The sequence below is a fragment of the Neoarius graeffei genome, chromosome 23 (genome assembly GCF_027579695.1).
Source record: "Neoarius graeffei isolate fNeoGra1 chromosome 23, fNeoGra1.pri, whole genome shotgun sequence".
Classification (NCBI taxonomy): Eukaryota; Metazoa; Chordata; class Actinopteri; order Siluriformes; family Ariidae; genus Neoarius; species Neoarius graeffei.
The window spans coordinates 31,407,422-31,421,568 of NC_083591.1; the positions used below are offsets into that span (position 1 = coordinate 31,407,422).

At 42.9% G+C, this 14,147-nt stretch overlaps 1 protein-coding gene across 1 annotated transcript in view; it reads left to right on the forward strand.

Annotated features, from left to right (window-relative positions):
• Positions 1-832: 832 nt before the first annotated feature.
• The window catches only part of LOC132871680 (cullin-3-like), a 186,308-nt gene continuing 172,993 nt past the window's right edge, over positions 833-14,147 (forward strand). The window contains exon 1 of the mRNA XM_060906077.1: positions 833-1,101. Within this exon, the coding sequence (XP_060762060.1) occupies positions 1,033-1,101 (69 nt within the window). The 5' untranslated portion in view covers positions 833-1,032. The remainder of the gene's footprint in view (positions 1,102-14,147) is intronic.

Genomic DNA, 14,147 nt, shown 5'->3' on the forward strand with positions numbered 1-14,147 from the left:
CAGGAAGAAGATAAATACCTCCAGGGCTGCTCTTTGCTCCGTTTTCAATGAGAACTTCCCGTTGAATGCTTTCAATACAGCATCTACCGCTGTGTCAAAGGCTTGCAGCTGCTCCATGTTCGTAATGTTTCTAGTGAATGAAGCGCTTCCGGCATAGATTCTGTCAACAATCTATGGCTTCCGGTCGCAGTTCTACTACGTCACTGCCTTGAACGCGCCTCTACCCAGGGCCGTTGGAGATGCTCAAAGTTGATTGGCTCCCGGTTTTTCGGGAGCTTGGAAGAGCTGGAGATAGCTTGCCTTGCCAGACTAAGTTCGCAACAGGCCCTCGTGTTGCGTCACACTTAGGATGGGCGGGCCCAGGTTACCTCAGCAGTGCCACAGACTGATCACCTCCATGCCACACCGCATTGATACAGTAATTCATGGTAAAGGAGCCCCAACCAAGTATTGAGTGTATAAATGAATATACTTTTCAGAAGTTGGACATTTCTGTATTATAAATCCTTTTTTTGATTGATCTTAGGGAATATTCTAATAATTTGAGATACTGGATTTCTGATTTTCATGAGCCATAATCATCAAAATTAAAACAAAAAAGGCTTTACTTTACATGTAATGAATATAGGATATATGAAAGTTTACCTTTTTGAATTAAATTATGAAAAAAAGGGGAACTTTTTCATGGTGTTCTAAGTTTTTGAGATGCACTAGTATAGTCTAAATTATTCTTAGTCATAACAGTCACGCATGCGCTCTGGGTATACGTGATCTCGCGTGATTTGGCGTGACTGCACTGCGAGAATCCCACACAATCCGCCATCACTCCAGCCAAACACAAACTCAGTAGTGTTAGTAGACTAGTGGCAGGCAAGGACTGACAGCACAGAGACACAGAGCCCAGGCCTTGGAGAAAGGTCGAGTGGGGAGTCCTAAATGATTGTATGCTGCTGTCTTGATTAACAACAACCCCTCAAAACCGTGTTTGATGTTTGAAGAGAGTCAACACACTCACTGACAAAGAAAAAAAAAATGTCTAATCATAATCTGACCAAAGCCGGCATCACGAAGGACACTAAAATGAGGATACGAGCTTTTCCTGTAAGTAGTAGCCAGTATTATTAAAATCTTGGGGAGGAAAGCCCTGCTTTCTCGAGTCCTGTGCTAATTTGTAGGTGCTACCTGCTTCCAGGGCTATCAAGCCTGCTAGCGTCGTTAGTGACTGTGGTGGATAAATAGTTCTATTCTGCCAGTGAACTTTAAAACGAGCAGCCTTTTTTTTAAACACCTGCGCGAATTCAAGTGATGTTTGTGTGCTGCAGAAAACTTTTGGCAGCTAGCTAGCATGGCACAGAAGTTGAGCTAGCCAGGTAGCATTAGCCCATAGTGCTTGTGTTGGTTCCTGTAGAATAGACAGCTAACAAACTAACTGCTCACTTTTTCTTGTTGTCATGGAGATTCTAAGCTCAAGTCAGGTATCTGGTTAGTGTGTGTGGAGATTGCTTTGCATCGTAGTGTAGCATCATTTCCTCAACTTGCTAGTCAGCCAGGGCAATACAACTCATCTCAGAGCTGGAACAGTGTATTATTTGACAAGTGTGTAATCAAGCAGAATACGAATGACTGCGCAAAATGGAGAAACCCAGTCAGGTTTTATTCTTCTTCTTCTTCTTCTTCTTCTTCTTATTATTATTATTATTATTATTATTATTATTATTTCCGAATTAACCGCTGTTAGTGTGTATGGAGGTGCAGTGGTTTTTGTTTTGCTAGCCTAAGCAGACAATCACATTAACTGTGGCTGGAAGTCGCTTTGTCTTCAGCCAGACTACAGACAGACCGCACGTCATTAACCGCAGTCAAACTTCGCACGCGCGCTTCTTACGTCTGATCGCGGGCAACTGTCGCGAGATTCTTCAAACCGGATGTGCGATAGAATCTGTGTGTGTGTGTTTGTTTTTCCCCACTGAAATGAATACGTCTCCTCCAGTGCTTATTGGCTGCATTATGAGATCAAGTTTGGAAAAGAGACTGTTAACTTTACAGAATCTTGGCATGCTTGGTGGTGTTCAAAATATACTGTAACTGAGGAAGCCATGGCCTAATAGTGACAGCTTTGGGACCAGAAGGTTGCTGGTTCGATTCCCTGCCCCAGCAGGAATGGGTGAAGTGCCCTTGAGCAAGGCACCTAACCCCAGGCTGCTCTGGGTATGTTGGACGTCCCTCTGGATAAGAGCGTCTGCTTAATGTCTGCATTGTAAAATAACAGGTGGAGGGTATATAGGACTGCAACTCATCAATAATGTAATTTATTTTTTCTCCGATTGTTTATTTGGATTATTTTACAACTATACTGTTTGGCAAAGCTATGGCCTGATAGTTAGAGAAGCAGCTTTGGGACCAGAAGGTTGCTGGTTCGATTCCCTGTCCCAGCAGGAATGGGTGAAGTGCCCTCGAGCAAGGCACCTAACCTCAGGCTGCTCTGGGTATGTTGGACATCCCTCTGGATAAGAGCGTCTGCTTAATGTCTGTATTGTAATGTAGCAGGTGGAGGGCATATAGGACTGCAACTCATCAGTAATGTAATTTATTTTTCTCTCTGTTTATTTGGATTATTTTACAACTATACTGTTTGTCAAAGCCATGGCCTAATAGTTAGAGAAGCAGCTTTGGGACCAGAAGGTTGCTGGTTCGATTCCCTGCCCCAGCAGGAATGGGTGAAGTGCCCTTGAGCAAGGCACCTAACCCCAGGCTGCTCTGGGTATGTTGGACGTCCCTCTGGATAAGCGCGTCTGCTTAATGTCTGCATTGTAAAATAACAGGTGGAGGGTATATAGGACTGCAACTCATCAATAATGTAATTTATTTTTTCTCCGATTGTTTATTTGGATTATTTTACAACTATACTGTTTGGCAAAGCTATGGCCTGATAGTTAGAGAAGCAGCTTTGGGACCAGAAGGTTGCTGGTTCGATTCCCTGTCCCAGCAGGAATGGGTGAAGTGCCTTCGAGCAAGGCACCTAACCCCAGGCTGCTCTGGGTATGTTGGACGTCCCTCTGGATAAGAGCGTCTGCTTAATGTCTGTATTGTAATGTAGCAGGTGGAGGGCATATAGGACTGCAACTCATCAGTAATGTAATTTATTTTTCTCTCTGTTTATTTGGATTATTTTACAACTATACTGTTTGTCAAAGCCATGGCCTAATAGTTAGAGAAGCAGCTTTGGGACCAGAAGGTTGCTGGTTCGATTCCCTGTCCCAGCAGGAATGGGTGAAGTGCCTTCGAGCAAGGCACCTAACCCCAGGCTGCTCTGGGTATGTTGGACGTCCCTCTGGATAAGAGCGTCTGCTTAATGTCTGCATTGTAAAATAACAGGTGGAGGGTATATAGGACTGCAACTCATCAATAATGTAATTTATTTTTTCTCCGATTGTTTATTTGGATTATTTTACAACTATACTTTTTGGCAAAGCCATGGCCTAATAGTTAGAGAAGCAGCTTTGGGACCAGAAGGTCGCTGGTTCGATTCCCTGCCCCAGCAGGAATGGGTGAAGTGCCCTTGAGCAAGGCACCTAACCCCAGGCTGCTCTGGGTATGTTGGATGTCCCTCTGGATAAGAGCGTCTGCTTAATGTCTGCATTGTAACATAACAGGTGGAGGGTATATAGGACTGCAACTCATCAATAATGTAATTTATTTTTTAATCTGATTGTTTATTTGGATTATTTTACAACTATACTGTTTGGCGAAGTCATGGCCTAATAGATAGAGAAACAGCTTTGGGACCAGAAGGTTGCTGGTTCGATTCCCTGCCCCAGCAGGAATGGGTGAAGTGCCCTTGAGCAAGGCACCTAACCCCAGGCTGCTCTGGGTATGTTGGACGTCCCTCTGGATAAGCGCGTCTGCTTAATGTCTGCATTGTAAAATAACAGGTGGAGGGTATATAGGACTGCAACTCATCAATAATGTAATTTATTTTTTCTCCGATTGTTTACTTGGATTATTTTACAACTATACTGTTTGGCAAAGCTATGGCCTGATAGTTAGAGAAGCAGCTTTGGGACCAGAAGGTCGCTGGTTCGATTCCCTGCCCCAGCAGGAATGGGTGAAGTGCCCTTGAGCAAGGCACCTAACCCCAGGCTGCTCTGGGTATGTTGGACGTCCCTCTGGATAAGCGCGTCTGCTTAATGTCTGCATTGTAACATAACAGGTGGAGGGTATATAGGACTGCAACTCATCAATAATGTAATTTATTTTTTAATTTGATTGTTTGTTTATTTGGATTATTTTACAACTATACTGTTTGGCAAAGCTATGGCCTGATAGATAGAGAAACAGCTTTGGGACCAGAAGGTCGCTGGTTCGATTCCCTGCCCCAGCAGGAATGGGTGAAGTGCCCTCGAGCAAGGCACCTAACCTCAGGCTGCTCTGGCTATGTTGGACATCCTTCTGGATAAGCGCGTCTGCTTAATGCCTGTAACGTAACAGGTGGAGGGTATATAGGGCTGCAACTAATCAATAATATAATTAATTTTTTCTCTGATTATTTATTTGGATTATTTTACAACTATATTGTTTGGCAAAGCTATGGCCTAATAGTTAGAGAAGCAGCTTTGGGACCAAAAGGTTGCTGGTTTGATTCCCTGTCCCAGCAGGAATGGGTGAAGTGCCCTCAAGCAAGGCACCTAACCCCAGGCTGCTCTGGGTATGTTGGATGTCCCTCTGGATAAGAGCGTCTGCTTAATGCCTGTAACGTAACAGGTGGAGGGCATATAGGGCTGCAACTAATCAATAATATAATTATTTTTTTCTCTGATTATTTATTTGGATTATTTTACAACTATATTGTTTGGCAAAGCTATGGCCTAATAGTTAGCGAAGCAGCTTTGGGACCAGAAGGTTGCTGGTTCGATTCCCTGTCCCAGCAGGAATGGGTGAAGTGCCTTCGAGCAAGGCACCTAACCTCAGGCTGCTCTGGGTAGGTTGGACGTCCCTCTGGATAAGCGCGTCTGCTTAATGTCTGCATTGTAAAATAACAGGTGGAGGGTATATAGGACTGCAACTCATCAATAATGTAATTTATTTTTTCTCCGATTGTTTATTTGGATTATTTTACAACTATACTGTTTGGCAAAGCTATGGCCTAATAGATAGAGAAACAGCTTTGGGACCAGAAGGTCGCTGGTTCGATTCCCTGCCCCAGCAGGAATGGGTGAAGTGCCTTCGAGCAAGGCACCTAACCCCAGGCTGCTCTGGGTATGTTGGACGTCCCTCTGGATAAGAGCGTCTGCTTAATGTCTGCATTGTAATGTAGCAGGTGGAGGGCATATAGGACTGCAACTCATCAATAATGTAATTTATTTTTCTCTCTGTTTATTTGGATTATTTTACAACTATACTGTTTGTCAAAGCCATGGCCTAATAGTTAGAGAAGCAGCTTTGGGACCAAAAGGTTGCTGGTTCGATTCCCTGTCCCAGCAGGAATGGGTGAAGTGCCCTCAAGCAAGGCACCTAACCCCAGGCTGCTCTGGGTATGTTGGACATCCCTCTGGATAAGTGCGTCTGCTTAATGCCTGTAACGTAACAGGTGGAGGGCATATAGGGCTGCAACTAATCAATAATATAATTAATTTTTTCTCTGATTATTTATTTGGATTATTTTCAACTATACTGTTTGGCAAAGCTATGGCCTAATAGTTAGAGAAGCAGCTTTGGGACCAGAAGGTCGCTGGTTCGATTCCCTGCCCCAGCAGGAATGGGTGAAGTGCCCTTGAGCAAGGCACCTAACCCCAGGCTGCTCTGGGTATGTTGGACGTCCCTCTGGATAAGCGCGTCTGCTTAATGCCTGTATTGTAATGTAGAAGGTGGAGGGTATATAGGACTGCAACTCATCAATAATATAATTTATTTTTTCTTCGATTATTTATTTGGATTATTTTACAACTATACTGTTTGGCAAAGCTATGGCCTAATAGTTAGAGAAGCAGCTTTGGGACCAGAAGGTCGCTGGTTCGATTCCCTGTCCCAGCAGGACTGGGTGAAGTGCCTTCGAGCAAGGCACCTAACCTCAGGCTGCTCTGGGTATGTTGGACGTCCCTCTGGATAAGAGCGTCTGCTTAATGCCTGTAATGCAGTGTAACAGGTGGAGGGTATATAGGACTGCAACTAATCAATAATGTAATTTATTTTTTCTCTGATTCTTTATTTGGATTATTTTACAACAACAGTAGTGCTTGAAAGTTTGTGAACCCTTTAGAATTTTCTATATTCCTGCATAAATATGACCTAAAACATCAGATTTTCACACAAGTCCTAAAAGTAGACAAGAAGAACCCAGTGAAAAAAATAAGACAAAAATATGATACTTGGTCATTTATTTATTGAGGAAAATGATCCAATATTACATATCTGTGAGCGGCAAAAGTATGTGAACCTCTAGGATTAGCAGTGAATTTGAAGGTGAAATTAGAGTCAGGTGTTTTCAATCAATGGGATGACAATCAGGTGTGAGTGGGCACCCTGTTTTATTTAAAGAACAGGGATCTATCAAAGTCTGATCTTCACAACACATGTTTGTGGAAGTGTATCATGGCATGAACAAAGGAGATTTCTGAGGACCTCAGAGAAAGTGTTGTTGATGCTCATCAGGCTGGAAAAGGTTACAAAACCATCTGTAAAGAGTTTGTACTCCACCAATCCACAGTCAGACAGATTGTGTACAAATGGAGGAAATTCAAGACCATTGTTACCCTCCCCAGGAGTGGTCGACCAACAAAGATCACTCCAAGAGCAAGACGTGTAATAGTTGGCGAGGTCACAAAGGACCCCAGGGTAACTTCTAAGCAACTGAAGGCCTCTCTCACATTGGCTAATGTTAATGTTCATGAGTCCACCATCAGGAGAACACTGAACAACAATGGTGTGCATGGCAGGGTTGCAAGGAGAAAGCCACTGCTCTCAAAAAGAACATTGCTGCTCATCTGCAGTTTGCTGAAGATCATGTGGACAAGGCAGAAGGCTATTGGAAAAATGTTTTGTGGACAGATGAGACCAAAATAGAACTTTTTGGTTTAAATGAGAAGCGTTATGTTTGGAGAAAGGAAAACACTGCATTCCAGCATAAGAACCTTATCCCATCTGTGAAACATGGTGGTGGTAGTATCATGGTTTAGGCCTGTTTTGCTGCATCTGGGCCAGAACAGCTTGCCATCATTGATGGAGCAATGAATTCTGAATTATACCAGCGAATTCTAAAGGAAAATGTCAGGACATCTGTCCATGAACTGAATCTCAAGAGAAGGTGGGTCATGCAGCAAGACAATGACCCTAAGCACACAAGTCGTTCTACCAAAGAATGGTTAAAGAAGAATAAAGTTAATGTTTTGGAATGGCCAAGTCAAAGTCCTGACCTTAATCCAATCGAAATGTTGTGGAAGGACCTGAAGCGAGCAGTTCACGTGAGGAAACCCACCAACATCCCAGAGTTGAAGCTGTTCTGTACGGAGGAATGGGCTAAAATTCCTCCAAGCCGGTGTGCAGGACTGATCAACACTTACTGGAAACGTTTAGTTGCAGTTATTGCTGCACAAGGGGGTCACACCAGATACTGAAAGCAAAGGTTCACATACTTTTGCCACTCACAGATATGCAATATTGGATCATTTTCCTCAATAAATAAATGACCAAGTATAATATTTTTGTCTCATTTGTTTAACTGGGTTCTCTTTATCTACTTTTAGGACTTGTGTGAAAATCTGATGATGTTTTAGGCCATATTTATGCAGAAATATAGAAAATTCTAAAGGGTTTACAAACTTTCAAGCACCACTGTATACTCTTTGGCGAAGCCATGGCCTAATGGTTAGAAAAGTAGCTTTGGGACCAGAAGGTTGCTGGTTCAATTCCCTGGACCAGCAGGAATGGGTGAAGTGCCCTTGAGCAAGGTATTCACCCTGACTGCTCTGGGTATGTTGGACGTCCCTCTGGATAAGAGCGTCTGCTTAATGCCTGTAATGTAACAGGTGGAGGGCAAATAGGGCTGCAACTAATCAATAATGTAAATTTTTTTCTGATTTGTTTATTTGGATTATTTTACAACTATACTGTTTAGGGAAGGCATGGCCTAATGGTTAAAGAAGCAGCTTTGGGACCAAAAGGTCGCTGGTTCGATTCCCTTGGACCAGCAGGAATGGCTGATCTGCCCTTGAGCAGGGCACCTAACCTCCAATTGCTCTGGAAAGAGTGGTGGTGTACATTGTTTCTGATTAGCCAAAGAAAAACCGATGTGATTATCAGTTCGGGTGGTTCCCGGGCAAAAAAACCATACCGACTCGTTTTCAGTAGTCGCTTTCTCCTGGTCAGGGTCATGGTGGATCCGGGGCAGGAATACACTCCAATGTAAGGCTTAAAGATCTGATGACACGAATATGACTCTATGCAATTTCTTAAATAAACTATACAACATGGCAAACATGTTAGATTTCTGTTATAATTACGTGAAAAGAAGCTGTTGTTACGCGAATATCCAACTTTTAATTGCACAGCGCAAGAAAACTGGGTCCGTGGCTCGCGGCCATGCTGTGACGTCAGCGGAAGAACACGCTGCGGTTCACTGGCTGTTCTACTCTGGTTCTACTCAATGGAAATGGCGCATGAAAACGCCGGTGAACTCTCTCGTGCTAGCTCTTCCTCTTCTGGGAGTCTAGTGTAGTGTAGTGAGTGGGATAGATTGGAAGAATCTAGTGATGACGAACACGGGTGCATCCAACCGTACAGGTTTGAACCTGTTACTGTGCACCAATCTGAGAGCGCCTCCGACTCCGAGATAGATAGCGGACAGGCAGACAGCCCAGCATTGACGAACACCACAAGGTTGGATAACAAGGATTGGTAGGTCAACCCGTATTTGTTCAAAATGTTATGGAATCAATATTTTAATATTGTGTATTGTTGTCTTGCATGTGTAAACACTGCTTATATCATGTAAGCCGTATGCTACACTGAATACATAGTTCCTAATGGAGCATGCAAACAGCTAACATAATAAGCTTACGACTATGCCTGATCCGTGATACATTTAGGATATTGGCAGGCACATCTTCTAGTTTATGGCTTCTTAGTTTTATCCTTGAATGAAGCAAAATATCCAGGCGACTGCTGGATCCGGCATAGCTACTAGTAGACCCCGTCCGGAATGCTGTAGGCACTGCTGATGGTAGTAACACACGTTTGTGCTGAACTGCACACCCAAGAGATTCTTTTAAGCTGGGAAGGGTGTCAAAACAATCCAAATCGAAGTGTTCAGAGCACAGGACGGATGTTGGTGAGGGCTCCCACTTGTCACGAGTGCGCCTGACTTGCTTCACCCACTTCGCATGCAGCTCGGGATCTCTGGGAAACTTGAATAAACTTACCCCATCCTTTAGGTTTTGGAGCAAAAGCCGGCAACACAATGTGAAGGCATAATAACTAATTTTATTTATTTATTTTTTATATATATATATATATATATATATATATATATATGATTCCACGCTGGGGCGGCACGGTGGTGTAGTGGTTAGCGCTGTCGCCTCACAGCAAGAAGGTCCGGGTTCGAGCCCCGGGGCTGGCGAGGGCCTTTCTGTGTGGAGTTTGCATGTTCTCCCCGTGTCCGCGTGGGTTTCCTCCGGGTGCTCCGGTTTCCCCCACAGTCCAAAGACATGCAGGTTAGGTTAACTGGTGACTCTAAATTGAGTGTGAATGGTTGTCTATGTGTCAGCCCTGTGATGACCTGGCGACTTGTCCAGGGTGTACCCCGCCTTTCGCCCATAGTCAGCTGGGATAGGCTCCAGCTTGCCTGCTACCCTGTAGAAGGATAAAGCGGCTTGAGATAATGAGATGAGATGATTCCACGCTTATGGGTACTGAAATGGGGACATGAACTTATTTTTAAAAATTCACCTAAAACCATTTCTTTTTTTTACCATCAGGTCACAAAACATGTAATCTTTAATGAAATGTTAAAAGATAACTTTAATTTTCTGAGATGTAATAAAAACATATTTATATGCCAAAGTCAGAACGTAACAGAAGTGTTGTGGACATATATATATTCTCAATTTTAACAATGTAGAATTACTTTTTGAAACATAGGAAGGTGATGTTTTAGCAAATATAATTAATAAACATGTGTAGTAGAATAAACATACACATTCTTTCAATAAGATTAACATGGTATATAGCTAGATTGTAATTAATTTGTAACAGACATCATTTTGGAACTCATAGGCTTGACTTTGGCATATAAATGTTTTTATTACATCTCAGAAAATTAAAGTTATCTTTTAACATATCATTCATTAAAGATTACATGTTTTGTGACCTGATGGTAAAAAAATAAATGGTTTTAGGTGAATAAGTTCATGTCCTTATTTCAGTACCCATAAGCGTGGAATCACTCATATATATATATATATATATATATATATATATATATATATATATATATATATATATATAAAATAATGTATAATAATAATAATACTAATAATGACAAACTGAACACCTGCCGCATCAACAACAAACTGGTAAGTTAGGAGGAAGGTTCTTTCGCTGACGTCATATAGCTCCTCCTCCTCCTCCTCCTTCGTCTCCTGGGTGCTACAGCCCTGTCAAATTTGCCCAAATAGCCGCGTTTTTTATCATAACTTGTAAAACAGGCGCCTTCGTGAATTAATATATGGATCATCGGGAATTACTTTTTATGTTATAAAACATCGCCAAAGATGTCAAAAACGTGTCATCAGATCTTTAATGCACACATTCTTACAACAGCCAGTTCATCTACCTGTATCTTTCAGACATGGGAGGAAATATTTCCAGCATTTCATCCAAACACGAAAAGAAATAGTCTGTCATGGAACATGATGTCGCAGCTTTCAAACTAGGAGAAGAAATACGAAGAAAAAAAAAGACACGCTAGACTTTTTGTCAGGGCATCCTGGATGCCACATCGCTGTTGTTCGATTATGTCACTCCGCAAAGCCTGCTGGAAATTTGCTGGCCGTGATTTGGGGGGGGGAAGTGTCAAATGCAGGCTGAATTCATGTAGTCTGATCGTGACATAAGGCTGGGTCTCGTCTCAGAAGCTAGGAGAACAGTTGATGTTTAAAGGGTTGGAGCTGGCTAGTTGAGCCAGACTAGGATATCTTTCCTCATTATCCTTCCATCAATGTCGTGGCTTTTCTCCAAAGTACGTAAGGACTTCATTCTTCACTTGGCTGTTGAGATCTTCACGTTCCCACTCTCTGTTCTCTTCTTCACTGGTAATTCAGAACTCCATTAAAGAGACAGGAGTTGTATGTTCTGCACTGTAGCTGATCTGTGACTTTCTCTCTCTCTGTGCCTGTGTTTGCACTTGATGACTTGCTCTGGTGTTAGTCACATTACTCTTCTGAACCATCAGGTCAAGGGTGTTTGGTGCGATGTCAGGGAAAGTAGTCTCCGTCTTCCAGCCCTCTTGAAGCTGCTCTGTAACTGTGACTCAACACAGCGCTCTGCGTGGTCGTGAACGTCCCCACTCATAAACACAGCCCATTCAGAGGGTTGAAGAGCTGTGGGAAGTTCTCCAGGTAGACTAGCCTGGTCAGGTCTGAGGTTGACGTACAGTTATGGTCAGAAGTTTACATACAGTGACATGAATGTCATCTTGGATATGAACATCATGGCAATATTTGGGCTTTCAGTCATTTCTTTGAACTGTTCTTTTTCTGTGGCAGAATGTACAGCATACAGCTTTAATAAAAAAAAAAAACACAAATTTGGTGCACAAGTTTTAATTTTCTTTGGGTTTTCTGAAATCAACACAGGGTCAAAAATATACATACAGCACACCTGATATTTGGGTAAAATGTCTCTTCGCAAGATTCACCTTGACCAACATTTTTGTTTACCATGAACAAGCTTCTGGCAGAATTCGGGTTGGATATTTCACGACTCATGGTAGAATTGGTAGAGTTCAATTAAATTTGTTTTTTTTCTTGGTATGGACTTGACTTATAAGCACGGTCCATATTCAATAGGGTTATAATAATAATAATAAGTTAAATTTATATAGCGCCTTTCAAAAACCCAAGGACACTTTACAATTATAGACAAGGAAAGAAAAAAAAATATAATAAAAAGTAAAAAGTCCACCAAGTAGGGGTCAGGATGTAATTCCCGTGGTGTAGCAGCCACAGTCCCACCAAAAGGCGCATGAAAACAAGTCCCACATCTCTAGCACCGACGCCGTCAGCAACATCGCTCGAACACCACGCCGTGGATCCACACAGCGAGCAGAGAAGCTCCGCCACGCAGAGCGCTGGTGTGTCCCAAACCGCCTGCACAGCCGCCGCGACGCCACCGAGCAACATCACTCGGAACATCACGCCAAGCGTTAAAGCACAGAGCGCTGGACAACCACGATGTAAATTGAGCAACAGGCTCACTGCAGTCCACAGCTGGGAGTGCAGGCATCACCCACAGCGAACCAAGGCCTGGAGGGAACCGACGCCCCAAACTGGGTCCGGAGCTACACCACAACCGGCGGACAAAACATTCAAACAAACACCAAGCTACACAAACACACAGGAAAGAAAAAAAAAAGAAAAAAAAAAAAAAGAGCTCCGGTGAGAAGCGGCGGCCAGAACGCGCACGACGTACTCTCAACCGGAAACGAAAAAAGTCAGGGTTGAAGTCAGGACTTGTTTTAAGCTTAATGTTAGTCTGCTTTATCCTCCACAACCAGCTCTGATGTGTGTTTGGGTTCATTGTCCTGTTGTAACTCCCAAGTCATGTTCAAGTTTCTGATGGTTTATGCTGAAGAATTCTGAGGTCGTCGTCCTCCTTCATTATTCCATCCACTTTGTGCAATGAACCAGTTTCACTGGCAGCAAAACAGTCCCAGAGCATGATGATCCTACCACCACCACCAGCTGGTACAGTGTCCCTCTGTACATGGTGGTCATTGTAGCCAAACAACTCAATCTTTGTCTCATCTGACCATACGGCTTTCCTCCAGAAGGTTTTTTCTTTGTCCGTGTGCTCAGCTTCAAACTTTAGTTAAGCTTCAAGGTGTCAATTTTGGAGCAGGGGTTATTTCTTGGATAGCAGCCTCTTAGTCCATGGTGATCTGAACTGTAGACAGTGATCCATCAGCTTCCAGTTCATGGCAGGGCTGTGCCATGGTGGTTCCCAGGTTGTTCCTGACCATCCGAACCAATTTCCTTTCAGCTGAGGGTGACCGTTTGGGTTTTCTTGAAGCAAAGTGGCTTGGCAAAGTGACAACACCTTACAATAACTTGGATACAATTGTTTGAACTGATCTTGGAATTTGCAGTTGTTTAGAAATGGCTCTAAGAGACATTCCAGAGTTGTGTATATCTGCGATCTTCTTTCTCAGATCTGCACTGAGCTCCTTGGACTTTCCCATTTTACTGTGTGCTGGTCAATCCAGTGAGTGCTGTAAACAAACACTTTTTATGAAGGCACAGAGAAGCTACCAGCTGTAGTCAATCATGATCACTAACAGGAAGTTAAGAGACCTCAACCTTGGCAAGATAAGAGACATTTTGGAAGTTTCAGCACCTCTGAATTAATCTAAGTGAGCGTATGTAAATTTTTGACCCTGTATGTATAATTTTGACCCTGTGTTGATTTCAGAAAACCCAAAGAAAATTAAAATTTGGCCCCAAATTCTAGTGTATTTATTTTTTTTTTAAATTAAAGCTGTGTGCTGTACAATTATTCTGCCACAGAAAAAGAATAGTTCAGAGAAATGACTGAAAGCCCAAATATTGCCGTGACATTCACATCCAAGATGACCTTCATGTCACTGTCTGTAAACTTCTGACCACAACTGTGTCATTTTCCCCTTGTTTGTGTGACTGACGATAGGCCTGTCGCGATATTCGATATATCGACTTCTCCTACGGTAAATGAAAATGAACTCTGTAGTTTTTTTTTTTTACCGCGATTTTGGCATTTATGCGCTGTACATCTACGTAGGGAAGTCGCCAGAATATTAGCTTGACACATTGACTGAATAAAGCACCGCACTGTTTTCTGTCGTCTCACGTGGCTCTCTGTCAGAGGCGGAGCCTCCCAGCATGCAACAGTTATCCAGC